Source organism: Neodiprion pinetum, chromosome 4 (assembly GCF_021155775.2).
Source record: "Neodiprion pinetum isolate iyNeoPine1 chromosome 4, iyNeoPine1.2, whole genome shotgun sequence".
Taxonomy (NCBI): domain Eukaryota; kingdom Metazoa; phylum Arthropoda; class Insecta; order Hymenoptera; family Diprionidae; genus Neodiprion; species Neodiprion pinetum.
In genome coordinates this window covers 3423999-3443657 of record NC_060235.2, presented here as the reverse complement: position 1 = coordinate 3443657, position 19659 = coordinate 3423999, and the positions used below count along the sequence as shown (strand labels likewise).

The 19659-nt window shown below is 39.6% G+C and overlaps 2 protein-coding genes across 3 annotated transcripts; both read left to right on the top strand.

Annotated features, from left to right (window-relative positions):
- Positions 1–4602: 4602 nt before the first annotated feature.
- On the top strand, positions 4603–12316 carry LOC124216280 (serine-rich adhesin for platelets). Of its 2 annotated transcripts, XM_046620606.2 has the most exons (8): positions 4603–4774; positions 4981–5177; positions 5245–5436; positions 5523–5783; positions 6008–6061; positions 6146–11670; positions 11763–11885; positions 11966–12316. In XM_046620606.2, the coding sequence occupies exons 1-8, from the start codon at positions 4755–4757 to the stop codon at positions 12029–12031; spliced, it is 6438 nt and encodes a 2145-aa protein (XP_046476562.1). In that variant the 5' UTR covers positions 4603–4754; the 3' UTR covers positions 12032–12316. The 2 variants fall into 2 exon arrangements, with proteins under 2 accessions (XP_046476562.1, XP_068991287.1); XM_069135186.1 differs by lacking the exons at positions 4603–4774; positions 4981–5177; positions 5245–5436; positions 5523–5783 and having other exon boundaries at positions 6031–6065; positions 6149–11670.
- Positions 12317–12348: 32 nt separating this feature from the next.
- TTLL12 (Tubulin tyrosine ligase-like 12) lies at positions 12349–14803 on the top strand. Its single transcript, XM_046620607.2, has one exon. It carries the CDS (start codon positions 12684–12686, stop codon positions 14532–14534), a length of 1851 nt encoding a protein of 616 aa, XP_046476563.1. The 5' UTR covers positions 12349–12683; the 3' UTR covers positions 14535–14803.
- The last annotated feature ends 4856 nt before the right edge of the window (positions 14804–19659 follow it).

Below are 19659 nucleotides of genomic sequence, written 5' to 3'. Positions count from 1 at the left end.
TTCAGGTCCAAGTATGATGAATTTTTTTTTTTTTTTGCTCGTAGAATAGCGTTGAAATTTTTAGCAAACTACAAGTTTCTGTCAAAATTACAATTTCGAAAAGTACGAGTGCCAGTAAAAAAAAAAAAAAAAAAAAAAACGAAAACCTGCGCAACATTGCATTGGCAAACCTGGTGAAAATAATTTCTATGCAGCTTTAACTGATCGTTTTTCCAATTACTCGATCAATCGACGGTTTAGATTTATCATTCTTTCGATTAATAGATCAATCGAAGTTGCATCATAATAATTCTGCAGGTCAATCGGTACGTGGATCGAAACTGTCGATTCATCGACTAATTGGAAAAACTCGATTCATCGATTAATCGATCGAATCTCACAATACTAGTCAAACGAAAATACAGTTCAGTCCCTTTTTCGTAAAACGAAAATTCCATTCTCTGCAGTCGCGAAATTTTTTAAATACCGCGCAATGATTCCATGATTATTAATTACAGGTTTATTCGATTCGTTGCGTCTGTGATAATCTTACTAGAATTCATCCAATCTCGAAACAATTATTTGATTCGATTTCGGTATTTGAAAAGGAAAAACATTGGTGTGTATCCTCAAAAAAAAAAAAAAAAAAAAAATTGAAAATCTACTTTTGGTCATACAGATACAGCTCCACGAGTGATGTATCAAATGACTCTATGAACGCCTACGTACGACACGAGTATTGCAACAATTTTTGTATCGTTGTTTCATTGTACAAGATTAGAAACGCCAACTGTAAAACCACGTTGAAAAACACACAGACGGATATTATTACGTCCATATACATAACATTATAGGCATACTTCGGATGTTCTCAGACGTACGTTGAGGTGTGCAGTGTGTCGACGGAGCGTCTGTGCTATGCGAGATAAGAACGCGTGCGCGTGTTTCCGTCGCCGGAAGCGCAATCTCAAATAATATAATGAATACGTACAAGCTACGCCCCTGAATATTTTCCACCAGCTCTCCCGGGACGCGTAGAATTAAAGAGGGAAGTTACAAGAAAGGGCTTTAAGTGCGATTTGAGAATAAAACAAAAATCAACGAAAAAAAAAAACAAACAAATAGATGAAAATAAACAAATAAAAAGTTGTTCTTCTTTGGAAAACATTGTCTCCGGCACTCGCGTATTTTCTAATGAATTTCCATTCCTACGCTTGAATACATCTCTATGATTAATAGACGCCGTTTAATTATCAGCTAATTAGTCAACCCTACGGTAATGCGTTCTCTGCATTTATAGGTATAACGTAACTACCTGCGAAGATTAATTGCTATCTGGTTGTGTGGCATGACATCGTAGCGTTAACGTTGTGTATTTTTTTTTTTTTTTTGTTTTTTACTTCTATTCTTTTCCCTCTTTCTGTGCACACGTAAACTATTTTCGTTATCTCTCATTTTCCAAATCGAGCAATAAAATATTGGGAACGAACGGTCAATGTGTAGCTACGTGAAAAAGAAAGAACGAAAAAAAAAGGAAACAAAAAAACTGAAATCCAGTGATTATTATTTTACAACATATCGAGAACACGTCAATTTACTATACCTGTACTACGTACGAAAATACTGAATATTTTTCATCGATTTCCCACCGAGTTATATTTGCACCTGCACGACACGCGCGTATTAATAGCCGCAGGTGATTTCTTTCTTCGTTTTACAAAGTCGAGTACGTTCAGTTTTATAAAATTAACGTCTTTGGTGATAAAAAATTCATGCAAGTATTTTCATTATAATTCCTTGGGATATGAATACGCGATCGAGGTAGAAATTTTGTGTTTCAATATTAAGAATATAAAAAATATATTAATTAAAATTTAATACACGTACGTCAAAGATTTTCCACCTTACAGACGATTCGATTCGATTCGATATTCTATAATTGATCAGCGTGTAGGTACATACGCGACGATCCGAAACGCAAACGGTACGAATAAATCGGCCGACACCGATTCAACGTGAAAAGATTGACGAAGAAAGAAAAAGAAAATAATAATGAATAACACGTTGAAATATCTCGTTTTTTACGTATATACAAAAGTCGTACTTTGTAGCCTGCGCTGCCTCCGCACTTTGCCCGATACAGCCAGCGTGTTCGTCAACAGCCCGCAGTGTGCAGTTGGCTATTTTTATTTCAAACAGAGTCCGCGATGGAAAAGCGAGACTCTCTCTATAAACGGGAGACGATTCATTGATCCGAACAAAGATAATCGTGTGATACGTGATACACGACACGCATCAGCCATACGTTTCCACTGCGTATGACAGAAACTTTGTACGACTTTGGGTTAATTAAACGAGTCGAACGACGTGATAATTCGTTTATCAATAACGCAGTTTCATTTCGCAAAAACGCTGCCCCGACGACACTGGAACATGGATAATAATTGCATGTGCGTGAAAAATACGACGATTACAGTGGCAACCGATGATCGCTCGATCTCGATCACAAGTTTAAACCTTCTCTATCATCCTTCTCTCAGAATTCCGTTCCAGCATCGATCGGGTGTGATTATATTCGCGTCGAAGTTAATTTGCATCTTGATTAATAGCTTGATCGGAGGACGGAGAGCTGCGTATAATACATATATATATATATATAAAAATATATACAGGTATATAATACAGCTACCGAGTAATAAAATTCTCGCAAGCTGGTTCGAGGAAATAAAATAAAAGATCGTATCTTCTTCTTCTTCTTCTTCTTCTTCGTCTTCTTTTTCTTTTTCTACTTCTTCTTCTCTCCTTTCTCCTCGACGAATTCGTTCGTGTGGTGAGAACCATAAGCAGGTGTATGTATATGCAACATATACGAAAGTTGCATGTAAGTATAGATTTGGCAACGCTGCGGGGCGCATATTTCACTGTCAGAGTGTTTACAATAAAATTAACTCCTACTCGCAAAGAATAAATGGAATATGCGTTTAGCATGACAAAAAGGCTGCCGATGGAAGCCTTGAGAATGCCGAGCCTCCAGTTTAATGTACATTCGTGCATATTATACCTACACAACACACAATGTTATAATCCTGTACGTATCGGTGTGTGTGTGTGTGTGTGCGGATTCGAACGGTCGTCACACTTGCGAAAGTAAAAAGTTTACGGAGATTTCTCAATTGGAGAAAAAAACACGCGAATTGACCAACGAACAACGACGCGGAATTGATTTTTTAGCAAATTCTGAAACGCGTTCCTCGTCTAAATTAATTTATTATAACACACACGACTATGTTTTTGTCACAATTATGCATAACTGTACAACAATAATGTAGAATATGTATGCGCACGTTGTGCCTGCAATTTCACAACGTTTGATTAATCGCTCTTAGCTTTTATACACGAATACGTACATTATATCTTATATATATATATATATAAGCCGTATATATGATATTCGCATTCCCGTTATTCCCTCCGTCGGACGAATTTATCGCATGCGGTGCGCGATGTGCGAAAAAAGCTGAAACAAGAACGAGAATTACTAAAGAGAGAGCAAAAAAATAAAAATTAAAAATGGATAAACCGCGTTAGTATCGTATCGAAGAAGTTTATTATTACTGCTTGTGGAACGCTGACAATGGAATTTGTTTTTCATTTTGCAATATCGGTATACGGCTACGAGATTGTGTATATTCAATGTATTAACAGTTTTAGGCACGTATAATATTTCTGTATTTTGCGCGTAATATTTGTTGATGAATATTTATGCCGCCGTTTTTTTATTTTTATGTTTTCTCATTCGGACTTGCAAAGTATCAGCTTCTTTGTACTTGTACAACGCATGTAATTGCAAATGTATTTGTGATTCACCATCTCGATTATATGCGTTTCGCATACACGATTAATCGCTTTGTTTTTAATACAGCTGCATTCGCAAACTTCCGCATGTTGTTTATCGCATGAGATGTAAAAAGAGAGAGAGAGAGAGAGAGAGAGAGAGCGAGAGAGAGAGAGAGAGAAATGGAATAATTTGCCGTTGACTGTGTGCAGAAAGCGAAGTCGTCGATGTGCAACATTGTAGCACATGCCATGTACTATAATTGAACGAGGAAGAATTTATCTCAACCAATCTGTATAATTGGATGCTTGCATTTATCCAATTCAACAGTGATTCTCGGTAAATTGATGAACACGGTTTGTTAAGGCCGTTGAATTTTCCATTCGAAAATTGATCCGTTGACACGGAGTTTGGGAAGAAAATTTGATTCAACGAAGAGTAGGAATAAATAATTATCGTAGTATAGTAATATTGTACTCGTTTGAATTCTAATTTGAATTGCTCAATTTTCACTAAACGTTGTTATGAATATGTTGCAAGGTTCAACGATTCGCGTAAAGACTCGAATCACGTTCTTTTAGTCTCACCGGACAATGTCCAACGCGTTATATAACTCGAATATCGCAGGTTTAATTTAAAAAGGATGTTAGTTCGTCATTCATTGTTAAGGAGCAGCACCAGTCAAGCTGAAATTTGAATCAACAGTTTCAGCGCCATTGCTCGACACCTCGATTAATGCAATCCGAGAATAAAATCGGTAAGGTAGATCCCGGCATATCGAGAGGAGCAGAAAAGAATCGGAAGAAAATGTCAATACATGCGACATGATCAACCCAAACCAGCCCCGGAACAATGTCTCGCCAAAAAATAATCGATAGAAATGATATTTTAAACGGTGAAGGTTGATTGGTAGATATAATGATAGCGAGGTAGTTGAATTATGCCAAGAAAGGAGAACACGTAAGTTGTATTTACTATTCGCCTAACCTCAAAACACTTTGGCATCAATTCTTCGGCTGGATAATTACGAATTTTATGCAAGTTGGAAACTTTCGTTAAAAATTCGCCCACCACAAATTTTCAACGGTATCATTCGCTCGATTCACAAACGGTAATCAAGCATTATTGGTGTCATTTTTTTTCATACGCATCATCGGCAAAATCAGCAAGGCGAGAACATGGGAGAGGGACAGGAGAGAGCGTATGAACACTTACTTCAAAACACTTGGCGATCTTTTGCCGCCTCATCAGGATGGCAGGAAACGAAACAAAGTCGACATTCTAACTCACGCGGCAAAATATATAAAAGAACTTCACGGGCGGATGGAGGAATTGTTTCACGCTCATGCCTCGGACGTGCACAGTGAGTCGACGGTTATAGCTTTGGGTCTTCTCATCTCTTTAATTTGTTCTTGTTTACTTTCTCGTAGAAGAGGAGCTCGTGCGTCTGAAAAAACTTGTCACTCAACTATTTTCACGCACCCAACTGCTTTCCACGCTGCTGAAAGAGGCTGGGATATCTATTCCAGCTGAGCCGGCCATCGAAAAGGTATCAGCGTTGAAATGGGTGAACAGAATTGGTGCCGAGAACATTGAGAAACTTTTTCCAAGGGTAGAAGAAAGTGAGTAATCTTTTACTACATTTGTCGTGAATTTCAGAATGAAAATTGAAGATATTTTTGATCTCTGTTTGACATTTTTCTTACAGAAAAACGCTCTAAGAAAAAGAAAGAAAAAATTGCCAGAAACAAAGTGCCTTCTACACGGAAATCTATCGTTTCATCCCAGTCAAAGTCGAAAATTGCATCGAACGATAATGCGGCATCAAAAAATACTGATCATAAAATTGAGGATCAAGAGAATCGTTTGAATACCTCTAACAAGGATAGTAAACGGGCTGATGATGAGGTGGACAGTGACGCTCCAGATGGGGGACCAAAAACGAACGTTCCTGCCACCACCAGTTCAAGTGAGTAGGTATGATGATGATGAGAGATTTACGGGAGTTGATTCTACATATCAATGTCCAATCACCTGATATATTATCGCTTGGTCAGACTGTGATTCACGGGACGGATGTAAAGGCGGATTATAAAAAAAAATGAACTTTTAAGATTATTAAAAAGAACATTACATTGAATAATTTTCAGACTTGCCCAATCATTCTTTTTTACTCTATTCGTCTCTCATTAGGTCAGAGTACAGAGGCTAATAATACTCCTCCGAAGCGTCGTAACAATGATTCTGGTAAGTATAGTTTGTTTAAATCATGCTTTCATATTAGGGACAAAATTTTGTATATGGTGTAGTAGTAGTTTTTATCTGTTACAGGAGCAAAAAAAGTAGGTTCACACAAAACGGTGAAAAGAAAAACCAAGACGAACCAGCAGAACAAAATTATCAATCAACCTGTAGCGAACATAACTTCTGGAACGCTCATACTGTCTCGCGGAAAAATAATGCCGGTTGTAACACCCATAACTCCACTGCCATCAAACATAATTGTCAACGGTCAATCGCAATCGACGAATCCGATTATTTTGAGCAATGCGCAACCAAATCAAATGATCGTTATGCAACATCTACCAAATCCTGCTCATAATTCAGTCATTCCTGTGTGTAATCAGACTCTTATCAATGCCGTTCAAAAAGTTACGTTGAATCCTGTTCCCAGCATTCAAACTAACATCATCGTTAGTTCCCAAGATTGGGTTTCGAACGTTAAGAGCATAATCCATGCAACGAAAATCAGTGGAAGAAAAAGCATTTTACCCAAGGGCAAAGAAATTACGAAAACAACGATGACTTATAAGGTTCCTATTCCAGCCGTTCACAAAGAGAAATCAGACAGATCTAAGGATGTCGTAAATCGGAAAGATGCAGAAGCGAAAACGAAGATCAAAAATGCTGCCAAGGGTGCTAAAAACCAGCAAAGTTCTAGTAAATCCGTTAACGTTGAGGAAACTTCGAAGGCGAATACGAAAAATCACAATTCTACTAACACCAACAAAGAATTGTCTGGATCAATTCCGTTGAAACGTATTTTGAATACGAAATCTACGAACCAAGATGAGCCTGATAGTAAGAAATTAAAAAGCGTAGATGGTTCCGACGATATGAGCCAAGACGAAAATAACATGCAAGCTAAGAATTCACAAGTGAACAACTCAGTTTCTACTTGTGAATCTATTGAGAGTCTTCAACATGTTGTACAAAAAATAGGCACTGAAATGACCGATGGACTTGCAAAAGATGACACGGCTACATTTCAAATCCACACTAATAAATCTAATTTAAATACAAATAGCGAATCACCGAATAATTCTAGTAAACATGAATATCTCCCATTGTCTTCCACCAATGAAAATTCCAGTACTTTAGAAACAGCTGAACCCAGCGTTTTATCAGCCTGCTCAAATTCAGGCTCGTTAACCGCTTTGAAAGAAGCTGATGGTGCAATCATAAAATCAACAGATTCATTGAATGCTGCAAGCTTAGGAGAAGCGCAAATTTCAACCCGGAATTGCCCGATGCCCAGTTTGAACGATGTTATAGCGGCGACCAGATTCTCTGAAGGAATGACGGTATCTACAGATTCTTCTGCGACGAGGAATGAAAAGCTCGAAGTATCGCCAACAAATGTAGGGGCGTCTGGATCCGCTGTCGCGATATCATCAGCTGGATGCGAAGGGAGTGAAAGGAAAGGAGCTGAAAAAGAAGAAACAGTTTCTGAAAATGTGAAGTCTGTCTGCAATCTTGGTACCAGATTCGATAGTCTACTTCAAGCGAATGTTAAGAGACCAGATATGGTTGAAAGCATCCCGACTCTAGAAGCTAGCAAAATTATATTGAATCTTGATACCAACACTACGACGACCTTGAAACCAGAAGCAAATTTAATTCCCAAGTCCATCAACGCAGCTCTGTTAAACGAGGATGACAACTTGCAAGCAAATAAAATTGGTAGTTTTGCTAAAGACGAGGGACTAAAATCCCTGTCATACAGTGCTGACAATAGTTTCATTCCAATCAGTAGAACGGAAGCGCTGCACTCGGACTTGTCTAACGATATATTCGCGTCATTGCAAGTTCCATCGAGTTCTCATCATCCAGAATCTATATCTCCAACTGCGGCATTTCTGATGGCTTTTCCTCTCGTTTCGAGTCTAAACGGAAAGACTGAAGTGCTGGAAGAAGAAATGAAAGAAGACTTTAAAGATCGTAGTCAGACACCACCGATGCTTTTGCAAATCGGTGCCATGGAGCCTAATAGCTTCAAGCTCAAGACGAGCGCGGCTATTGCGTCGAAAGAAGGCGCAACTAATGCACAACATGAAGTCATAGAGGGTGAGAAGAAAATTGTGAGTTCGCATGTCGTATCTCAGCAGGCAACAAGCAGCATGCAAAAGTCGATGACTGAGAATAACAAGGAGGTGGGGAATTCATCAAAAATTACTAATGAACAACCTGAAGTTAAAGAGAGTCAGAATCTTGGCGGAAATTTGGAGACGCATGATAAGAGAACGCCTCAATCGATGGAAGCTGAGCTCACAAAGTCAATGCCGAAAATTATACGCACCGAGAATGTTAAGGAGCAGTATAAAATCGTCCAGACATCGATACCGTTATCTTTAACAACTCCTGTCGAGATGAATAACACCTTTGCATATACATCCCCGACTTCAACGACAGTTTCCTACAGTGCTGCATCGGCGATAACAACTTGCGCACCTGCTCAAATTCAATCTTCGCCTGTCGTTCACCATAATAGATCTGTGACAAAGAATACACAAAATATCATTGTACCTGTTGTAGCTAGCGCTAGTTCTGTGTCAGATTCTTCGACTAATTTGGCAGAAGGAATTAATTCGAGATTTCAAATGCCTGCGGAATCTCATACCTCGATTCCTGTTTCTCGGTCAAAATACGATTTACGTCCGCAATATACGGCGACGCAAAATTTCATACCAAATTATACCAATCTGAGTAGGAATATGGAACTACCCCAATATACTCCGCCAACGTTTACCAGTTCCGTTCATAAAACACCCCAGAATTCGCTGGGTAATGTGTGCGGAATTACAAATGTCTCGCAAACGTTGACGCAGTGTCACGTTATGCCTAAAAATCATACGTCCTCTCAAAATCTGCACATAAATTACCCTGTTCATAACAAAGAATCGCATGTTGCTACGAGCACAGATCAAACTCAAAACTTGAGCGACTCTCTACGATCGAAACAACAAAATCAAGATCACAGACACGAGACCTATCACACAAAAAAAGTTGAGACAGAAAACTTTGGACAAAATTTTTCATTCACCAAAGATAACAACGTGGTCAATCCGCAAAATCAAACAGTTCAGGGTAATTCGAATGCAGTGATGTTCCAAGATAAACACTCAACTACTCAGACTTACATGCCTTACAGTAAGGATTCGAAGAAAATTACTGGCAGTATGGTTCCGACTGTGTCTAGTGGGAAACTAATTTTGGAAAATACGGTTCATTACCCACAAAATTCTATGGTTGTAGCGTCGAACTACGAGCAAAGCACTGTTACGGATAATAATATGAAATCAACGACAACGGTTGCGCACAATTCATCAAACTTTAGTATATTGTCATGGACAACGTTTTCTCCTGCCGGAGGGAATAATAATACAATGCATTATGAACAGGGTCAAGTACCAGCTGATACTACAGAGAATAAAACGATATGCGAAAATTTTGGCTACGTTCCACTGCATAAGGAGAATGTTGGCTTTACTAACATGCTGCCTGAGTTTTCAAATGACGCTGGATTGAACGTGAACAAATTGGGAAACAAGCCGATGGTTCAGGCGCAAAAACAGCCATTCATCGATCAACCAAAGTCTCAGAACATTCAAACAACATTGGCACTGCAGAAGCAGAATCAAAATCCGTCTGCGGATTACAAATTTAGTAACGAGAATAAAACAAAAGCTAAGTACACGATCGAAAATAATTCTATGCAGTCCATTTATGCTAACATGGAACAGCAGGCGAAACATCAAACGATACCTAACAAACAGGAGAAGTCAAACTATCCGATGCCTAGTTATAATCCGCAAGTATTATTTAATGTTCCAGACACCATGCCTCAAGTGAAGTACTCTACCGAAAACTACACTGGGGCCAACTTTAAGTACACAGAAAAACCCCAGCAGAATCAAAAATATCAGCCAGCTGGTCAGAGCCATGCTGTTCCTGCCCCATTGGAACAAACAAATTCAGTTTACAAGCAGAGTCAGAATGGTAATAAGTCGAAAGCACAGCAAATCCGGCCTCCAGTTAATTGGATGATGACACCAGAAATAAAACACAACACCAATATATCGGATATAATTTTGCCACCAATAGGAAAAGAGCTTGAATATTGCCAGAACAATTTGTTTGCCCAAAATACGAGCTACAATCAAGGTGCTACCAATCAGTTTTACAACAACTACGACGTAACTCACAGCTTTCCTAACATACCCGTCTTGCAAAACGAACCAAGGAAGGTTGACACTTTTTATTCGGAAGATCAACCCTTCTCATGGTCACCTAATAAAAATACGCACGTTCCAGAGCAGACCCAGACCGTTAAACCTATCGATCAGCATATCGTACCATCTACGCTGCCAACTTTGGTAGGTGATTTAGCGTTGGGTACAAATATACCTGAGAAGCAAAATTTCCTTTTTGGGCAGATGCCAGCCAGGCTTCCAACCGAACACAATAAAGATCTGCTGAAAGAGAAGGAGTCGAATGCTACTCGTGAATTCCATACTATATTGAATCCTCAAAACGGGCAGCAGGTGCCACAGGGAACCTTTTTGTCCGTGAGTCAGCTGGTAGAGCACGAGAAGGCTGAGAAATCTCAGCAAGCTAGAAAACATCAAAGAAAGAGCACGAGTCCTCGCGGTAACGGTAAACGCCAATTGGACATTAGAAAGCAAGGACCGAGCGATCAACTGCATCACGAAGATGCAAAATCTAGCGTTCAAACTTTCTCCGAGCAAAATTATCAGCAAAAGTATCATCAGAACGATGCTCACTGGAGGAATCGAAATTGTAAGAGTAATTATACAGCTGAGGCATTAATCGGGACCAACACGAACGTGCCGGACGATAATCAGCAGGATAAACACGCGTCTATAAAGTTCACTCCGAACTATGCTCAAAATAAATTCTCAGGCGCATTACCCACTGACACTATGATGCCGATTAATTACTTCTCAAATGCCGATGATGGCAGTAATTATGGTCAAACTAATCAGAACTTCAACTCGTATGCTTATTCTTCGAACGCAAACATTTATCCAACAACTAATTTCATAACTAGTATATCAAATACGCCGTCAAGCTACATGATGCCTCTGCACGAGAATTCGGACTACTTGGAACCAAATTCATTCCTACTGCCAAATGCCTCCGCTTCTAACACCCTAAAGTCCCAACACTATATAAGCAAGCATCAGAACTGCGATAAACGGTCGTATTCTACTCCCAAAAGAAGCAAACGAAAACCGGAAATAGCACAGAATATAGAGTTTCCAATGCCTGGAATTAATTCACCGCTGGAGGATTATCACCCCTCATTCTTGTCGCATGCTAACTTGTACCAAAATCCAACCCAAGCAAATATATACCCAAAAGCTGTGAATACTAATTTGCCTGGATTGCCAATGCCCGGGAACCAGAACGCTATTGGCTCTGGTGAATTACCAATGAATTCGAATACCGCAAGAGGAACCACCTCCAACAGTCCCATGGTTATGGCACATCCTTCTGGCACTAGCCTTACCAATTTCAACTTGAGCACAATCTTTCCGGAGATCAATGACAAGGTATGCAATCAATAGAGAGATTCCTCATTCACTTGCTTATTTATATTTGCTCAGTTTTACTCGTTCAGCGTTACATTTTCCCTGTTTTTTAGGTTCAGGTTGCAGGATATAAACCGCCAAATAGTATGCTGCCTGGTTTAACGCAGCCAACTGGCCACACGTCAAATTATACTCAAAGATCAAACTACTCTAATTCACTGGGCCATGTTCCCCAGGTATAAGATTACTTTTTGACACATATCTCTTGGCTCTTCGTTTACCCTCTTGGTTCTAATACCGACTCTTTTATTTCCAGGTTTCTGAATCAGCTCAGTTCCCCAACAACATGACACCCTCGTCGAGTGTGCACTACAAAAATTGATACGTAATTAATTGATTGTGCGTATGGATCTTGGGAATGTGAATACGCGGACTAATTTTTAACAGAAGCAATAATCCTGTTACTTTTGTACAAATGTATATATCTATATGTTATATAAACTTAGAATATAAGAATAATAATTTGGAAAAGAAGAGTTAAAGCGGAACCCCGAACGGTGTTAAACAACAACGAAAATACGTCTATTATTTTATACCAATAACAAAAATACTCCTGAGGCTTAAAACGTGTTTTCAAATTCAAAATTAAATTCTCCTGTTCCATAAATCGACGTTTGAATTCACCAACGGAAATCCATTTTCAAATTGCGCGCGTCTCGCAAACGGACGATTCTACTCCACTGTTAGTATGTGTTATTCGTATATCTAAAAGCACGTGAGCTTAACAGACGACGCGAAGTCACGTGATATTTTCAGCCGGCAGCTGGGTGTTATCATTACATTACCTAGCGCGCTTGAGGCCGGTAAAAATACAGCAGAAATAGAAACTAGTTAAGGTGTTTTTCAAACCGGGTAAAGAGTGTAAACAGTCTTAAATGAAGACACACCCTAACCACTGAGTTCCACCACCATCCATACTTCGTTAAAAATAAAAAGAACCTAATCAAGGAAAGAAAATAAGGTAAAGCCAAGTCATGGATGGCATTGGTCTGTATCACACATTTCTACAGATCCACCGACCCCAGCTACAATCTTCAGGAGTACCGGAAGTATTCTGGGAAATATTGTTCAAGAAGCTGAAAGGCCAGGTCTTCGACTCCGGGATGATATTTCAGCTGGCGAGAATCGACTACGAGGAAATTGAGCGACCTCCGACAGAGCCGGTCTGGAAGTTGTTTGTGTCCTCGGAGACCACCGTTTCGGCTAATAATCCGGAGAACATTTACCTGATCGATCATGCGTGGACTTATAGTATCGACTCAGCCAGACAGAATTTGCTTCAAGTTCCTGGTTTGCTGGATCGAATGTGTACTCTGATGGGCCTGGATGCAGACGAGTCTGTCAATAACGAAGAAAAGACGGAATACGTCCTGCGTGAGATGTGGCGATACAATCAAACCTATGCTCTGCGAGACGCAGCCAGTGTCGAAGACCGCATACCCGTTTGGTACATCATGGACGAGGTTGGATCTGCCATCAACCATTCTGATCAACCCAATTTTCGCACTGTTCCATTTCTCCACGTTCCAGAAGGTGTTACTTACACGCTTTTATATCCGCTTAGGGATGTGGAACCGGATGAAGAGGTCACCAGAGACTTCGTCGAGGGACAGACTAACGATTCGATCGCTAAACGTGCCCTGCTTCTACCGTGGCGGAAGGACGATAGCTTCGTTGACGAGGATTTCACTCATATAGAACCTGGCGATGATTATTTCCTCGAAGGACATGTCAGGGAGACTCTGGCGGAGGTCAATACTGCGCCTCAGCTAAACCCAGGAGAAAGAATCAGGGTCTTTTCACAGTACAATCTTGTCAAAGAGTTTCTGACCAATCCTTTGTTCGAGATAGTGGACAGTGAGCAAGACGCCAATATTTTATGGCTCACTTCTCACTTCAAAGAGTACAACGAGCTTAGCACCGATGCTCCTAATGTATTTGTTAACCAATTTCCGTTCGAAAATGTTATTACTATCAAGGACCTGCTGTGCGTTGTCTGCAGAAGACAGGCAGACGCCAAGAAGTGCGACTTTGATACGCTTGAAACTTATCCGTTATGGTTGCCGACTACTTATAACTTGAGAACTGAATTAGTCAAGTTCGTTTCTTACTTCGAAAGGAGGCAAGCCAAGGGACTGGACAATCACTGGATCTGTAAGCCTTGGAATTTGGCCAGGGGTCTGGACACTCATATAACGAATAACTTGTATCAGATATTGAGGCTTCCCAGCACCGGTCCAAAAATAGCCCAAAAGTATATATCGGATCCAGTTTTATACTCCCGACCTGAAATAGGAAGAGTTAAATTCGACGTCAGATACGTAGTATTATTGAAGTACGTCCAACCATTGACCGTGTACGTTTATTCAAATTTCTTCCTCAGATTTGCGAACAAAGAATTCGCCCTCAATAATTTTGATCAGTACGAGCAGCACTTCACAGTAATGAACTACGTCAACGACAATACGTCTCTGCATCATGTAAAGTGTGCTGATTTTATTCACGAATGGGAAAAACAGTATCCCAAATTTTCTTGGCGAAACGACGTGGAGAAAAAGATCCTCTCAATGTTGAAAAAGGTCTTTCAGGCTGCGGTTGCGGAAAAACCACCTCGCGGAATTGCCCACAATTTGCAAAGTAGGGCACTTTACGCTGCTGACATAATGTTGGAATGGAGGGACAAAGAGATCAACCCAGTATTATTAGAAGTTAATTTTACGCCAGATTGTAAAAGGGCTTGCGATTATTATCCAAATTTCTACAACGATATATTCAAACTTCTATTCTTGGACGTTGAAAACCCGACTGTTTTCCACAAGCTGTAAACCTGATTGTCGTATCGCTTATTTTCATTACCAATATTCGATACCTTCAGTGTTCAAATGTACTGAAAATTTAATATCGTTACTATTTTTCCAGTCATTAATTTACTTTGTATATAATTGCCTTGCGACATTTTTGTCATAATTAATTGTCAGTTTTGGATTAATTGAGAAATGTTGTAAGAATGACTTTTTAACGCTTTAATTCATTTCGTGCCTAACGATCAAACGTGTATTTATATTTTGTACACGAGTATAACAACTGTACCTACGTTAATAAATCGTATGGATATGGAAGACGTGTAGTTTAACTCCTGTATCAAAATATGCTACTTTATCCTGCAATTAATAATTTTAAGATGCACTAACGTATCCCTGTGTAAACCACAATCCGGCAGGAAGGGATACAGAGACAAAGATACGACGCTTTCAACAGTAGCTGTCTGCTCAATTTCACCATCATTTTAAATTTATCACTCTTGTCAGTATCAGTTATCCGGAGAAATATCAAGATATATCTGCAGAGATACGAGCGACTCGTTCATTCGGTCGGATCAAAGGATCGACAGCTGGATCACAGCATCGCGTTTCATTTCGCTCTCATATCTTCTTGATCAATCATGATTACGTATTATCTACTTTTACAGTGCCTAGAGTTCTTTTTTCAAAAAATCTCAATCACATCTTAATATTCTTGATTCTTTAAAGCTTTTATTCACACGGAGCACCCGGCCTGAGGGTTTTAAGCGCAACAAAAAAGCATAAATCAGGGAACCCTTCTGTACGCGGTGCACTTGCCCTCGGTAATCCGAAGGACAAAAGGACCGAAGAATAAAGCACCTCTCCCCAAAGACTAAAAATAACTAAGCACTTCAAAGGACCGCGGGTAAGCTCTATGCTGTCTAATGTAACGGGGCCCAATTAGAAGCACGGAGTTGAGCTGCTCACTGTGATTTCAGGGTGGCCAGCGTTTATCCAGCATCATTATGACTCGTGTTAATGTTCACGTGTACGGACAGCCGCTCCTATTCTTATCAATTATTATCATTTCAAGCCCATGCTCCGTGTGCTGATTACTTTCCACGTAGCGTTACATCTTGATTACTTAATTGAAATTCATTAGAATTAACTAAGCTTGCCTGGCGAATGTGATTTATACAATTTTCTACGTATGTTTAGGGAAATTGGGTCATTTCGTAAAATTGTAAATACGCATAGTTGCTCGTGAAAATTTGTATGTTTTCAGTAAATAATCTACAAGCTACTAGAATTTTTAACAAAAATTGACAATTCTTTGCGAAAAACTACGCATGTAAAACTACAATTTTGGATGAAGTAATACGAAATGTTCCAATTTTCGTAAAAATTCTTTGCTGAAAAATTGCGATTCGTCTAGTTCTGTAATCTTCAACTATATCATGAATTACTAAAAGCGAGCTTGCAGAAGCTTTGAATCTTCATCGATGCAACTTATTCACGATCATTGAACCGAAAAATTGCACTTTTCCGCAGTCTGATTATAATCAAACATTGGTTTTGTGTTCTCTCAGCATCTCTAAGAACTATAAATTGTTCAAACTACACGGTCCTAGGAAATATTTCCGACCAGATTTCGGTCAGAGAGCCGCAGGTAAATGCGTGAGTTCAGCGTCGGTCTAATTAGTTGTAACTTTTTTACCACGTCTTTGCATAAGCTTAATTCCTGCAAACTGAGTGACTGGCGGTTCTTGCATCCGTTCTACCGGTCCGGGTGGTGCAGCATCAGCGTCTGCATCTCGCCTGAAAGCCAAGCCTGGGTTGGTTCTGGTCTGGAGACGGGTTGTGAGTATTTTCATCGCCTTAGTGCCGCACGTGTACCCGGTCGACGCAGACGTAATTTTCTGGTCCCAGTGTCGTTTCGCTGCTTTCTTTATGCTGGTATCGCGCTACGTGTTTTTCTCCGAACTGTTTTTTCCCCTCCCGATGAAATTAAAGTGACATGACTACTCGTGGTGCAATTGCTTCCATCGGGCTTCCCGCCTCTGAGACGAAGTCTCAGATTCTTCAGGGCTCATTGGTCCGACTTCAAGGTTGATCGCTAGCCCTCGATCACCATGGCCAACATCAAGGTCGCCGTTCGGATCCGGCCCATCTCCGAGAGGTAGGTTCCGTTCCTTTTTCCGAGTTTATTGGTTAAAGCGTTAGATTTTTTATTGGTTCGTACCAGCGGAGCTTATGGCTTATTTTCGGTCAATTTGCGCAAGGTTGACGGACTGTATAACCCCGAAGGAACGCCGCGGATCAGTTCCTATATATAGGCAACGGCTGCTATGTGGTAAATGCGCCTGGCGCCGAGAGCCGCGTTGAGGTCGTGGAAGAAGTACGGGGACCGGAAGTACCTCCGGTAGAAAAGAAAGAGTTTTTCCAGCCGTGGAACGGGAGTTAGTCGAGTAGCGGGGAACCCCCGCATGTTTTTCTTCAGTACTCTTTAGAGGTTTTCGTTTATTACATTAATTAACTCTCCTAGCTGCGATAGAATTCGTATTTTCGAATTGAAATTATCATACCTGTTAAAGGTAATGGAAACAAATTTTAGAATGAATAGAAACGACATCATCTACTGATCTGAATATCTTTCGAAGGTTTCGAATTGAAATAAATTCAAATAGCCATGAAGAATATTGGGCACAGATGGAGTTTTTCTTCCATATCATTTAACGTAATCGTTAGTTGTGATTTGAAATCTTAAAAATTTTACGTAAAAATTGCAATACATCCATGAGAATACTAACTGTGATTATAATCGTTGAATATATTGTTGAACTGTTTTGTGCGAGTTATTAACAGTTGCATGATAATTAACATGCGTAGTAATTTGGAGAGAGAGAGAGATTTAGACTAACTATAATTGACAATTAGTGTAAAGCGATAGAAATGTTGTTTTCCTTAGTTTTACCAGTAATTACTTTCCAGGTAACAATAAGACGCGCTATTTCTTGTTTGAAAGGATTATATACTTTGTAATCGAATAAATTCTCTCCTCGTGTAGAAAGTCCCAGGGGTTGGAGGCAAACTTACTGGGTGAGAAAAAGTCACGCTTCTTAGCGTGGCGCAATGTCTTGTACACAGCGAGTACCTTAAGGGACCAGGGCATATAGCGAAGCCGCGATGACACACGACTCGACAGCTTAACGACTCCAACACGAACGACAAGCGACATCCGTTCTAGAAAAACAGCCCTAGTCCCTAAGAGTTCAGCGACGCGACTGTCACCGTGACACCGACTAGACACAAACGACCAAGTCCAAATATACAAATCTCCACAGCGCCCGTAACCTATAGTCAAAGCCCTGTAATATACATGGGTGAGTATATATCCAGCACACGCTGATCGTGGCGCTTAAGGCTCTCATTCAACTTTATTCCACTCATTAATGTCCCGAATTGTATAATTTAGGGAACTTTAAGTACCTGATCATAGGCAACACATTTACAACCACGTGAGTTACACTTTGCACGCCAAATTTTTAGCTTTTCGAATTTTCATCGGAGGCAAAGTATTGCTTAACTATTCTTGCCATCATTTTCTTGATTTTGTAATCATGCTCGTTGAAAGGCAAATACTGCAAGCTGTACTGTAATTAAAAAAAAATTGCAGGCGCAGGTGCAAAGTGCGAAAGCGGCCATCTTGATTATGCGACTGTGTTCGAAGTGAATATTTTATAAATACGGTTTCGTAACCGTAATATTTATATTCTTGGCTGATCGTTGCAATTTTATGTGAAACATTGGAATCTGAGGCATCGACAATGCGCGGAACAATACCGTTCATAACAAGGAATGCTCAATTTCGTAATTATTCCTGATTGGAAATAATAGTTCTAGCTGCATCAATTAATCTAATTAAAGAAAAAGTCTTTGTCCATTGACTCTCACGATAAGACGTAATCTCACAGTCTACAGAAAATAAAAACAACGAAATGTAATTGTTATTCGAATTATACTTCCAAAATTGTGTTAAACGTATGACCGAAGATATAAAGTTGAGTACACCATGCGAATTACTTCCACAGTCGTAAACCTTGGCTTTGTCGTGAATAAAACGAAAAGTCAGAAAGTGTCGTGTACTCGAAATAACTGTACCGCTGGCGCTTCTAACCTCGGGGTTCAAAGTGAGGCAGTTTATAATGGTGTTATGGTAAGCAGGCTTTACTGGTTGAGAAAATCTTAATTTCACGTGACGAAACAATATCTGACGGTTGTAATCACGGAATGACTAACCCGCTGTGGTAGACAAAGATACTAAATTTATGGAGCTGGAGTTTTTCCGAAACGTATTATTCGTAATGAAGACAACAGCCTGAAGTAACCGCGTCGGCTGATGTACAATTCTTGTATATAAATGGTTGAACATGCGTAATGTGGGAATGCAGCAAGATTGGATTAGGAAGAAATGTATGAATAAAGATAAGGCTGAACACTCGCTCAGTGATTTACGTAAAATGAATTTTAGGGTAAGGTGATTGCGAGATGTGAAAGTACATTTGAAGGTACAAGAAAATGGTATGCAATGCGAATTGCGGAACCGGAGGCACAGAATGGAACTCTCGCCTCACTGCAGTCAACAAAACAGAAGAAACGACCAACAGGAATTAAATACGTACCAGATTTTTGTGGATCTGGGAGAGGAGAATCAAAACTTTGGCTACGAGTGAACAGTTTTAGATTATTTAATAGTCCTTAATTCCAATACAACTGTTCAAATGTCAGTGTACAGTAATTTCATAAGTTGAAAGATAGTATTTAACTAGAAAACGATTAGCAGTGCGGAGAGATAATTCAACAGTACATGGCATATCTGACAATTGTACCACATAGGGAAGTGCAATATACGTTGACTCAAATAAAACATACGACATTTTAAATAAGGTAGATATTATTGTAGTTTGTGAGTAAAGATTCAGTTCCGACCTGCAAACAGGTGCAATGCAGCTCTGCGATATGCGATATGTATAGCATTGACTCCTGTACTATTTTATGTAACGACATCTGAAATCAATAAATGAATAAAAAAATTATTGAATATCTCTGAATTTCTTTCGTGATTGTTCAACTGATGATCGTGCAATCTACTACATGTCGTTCTTGT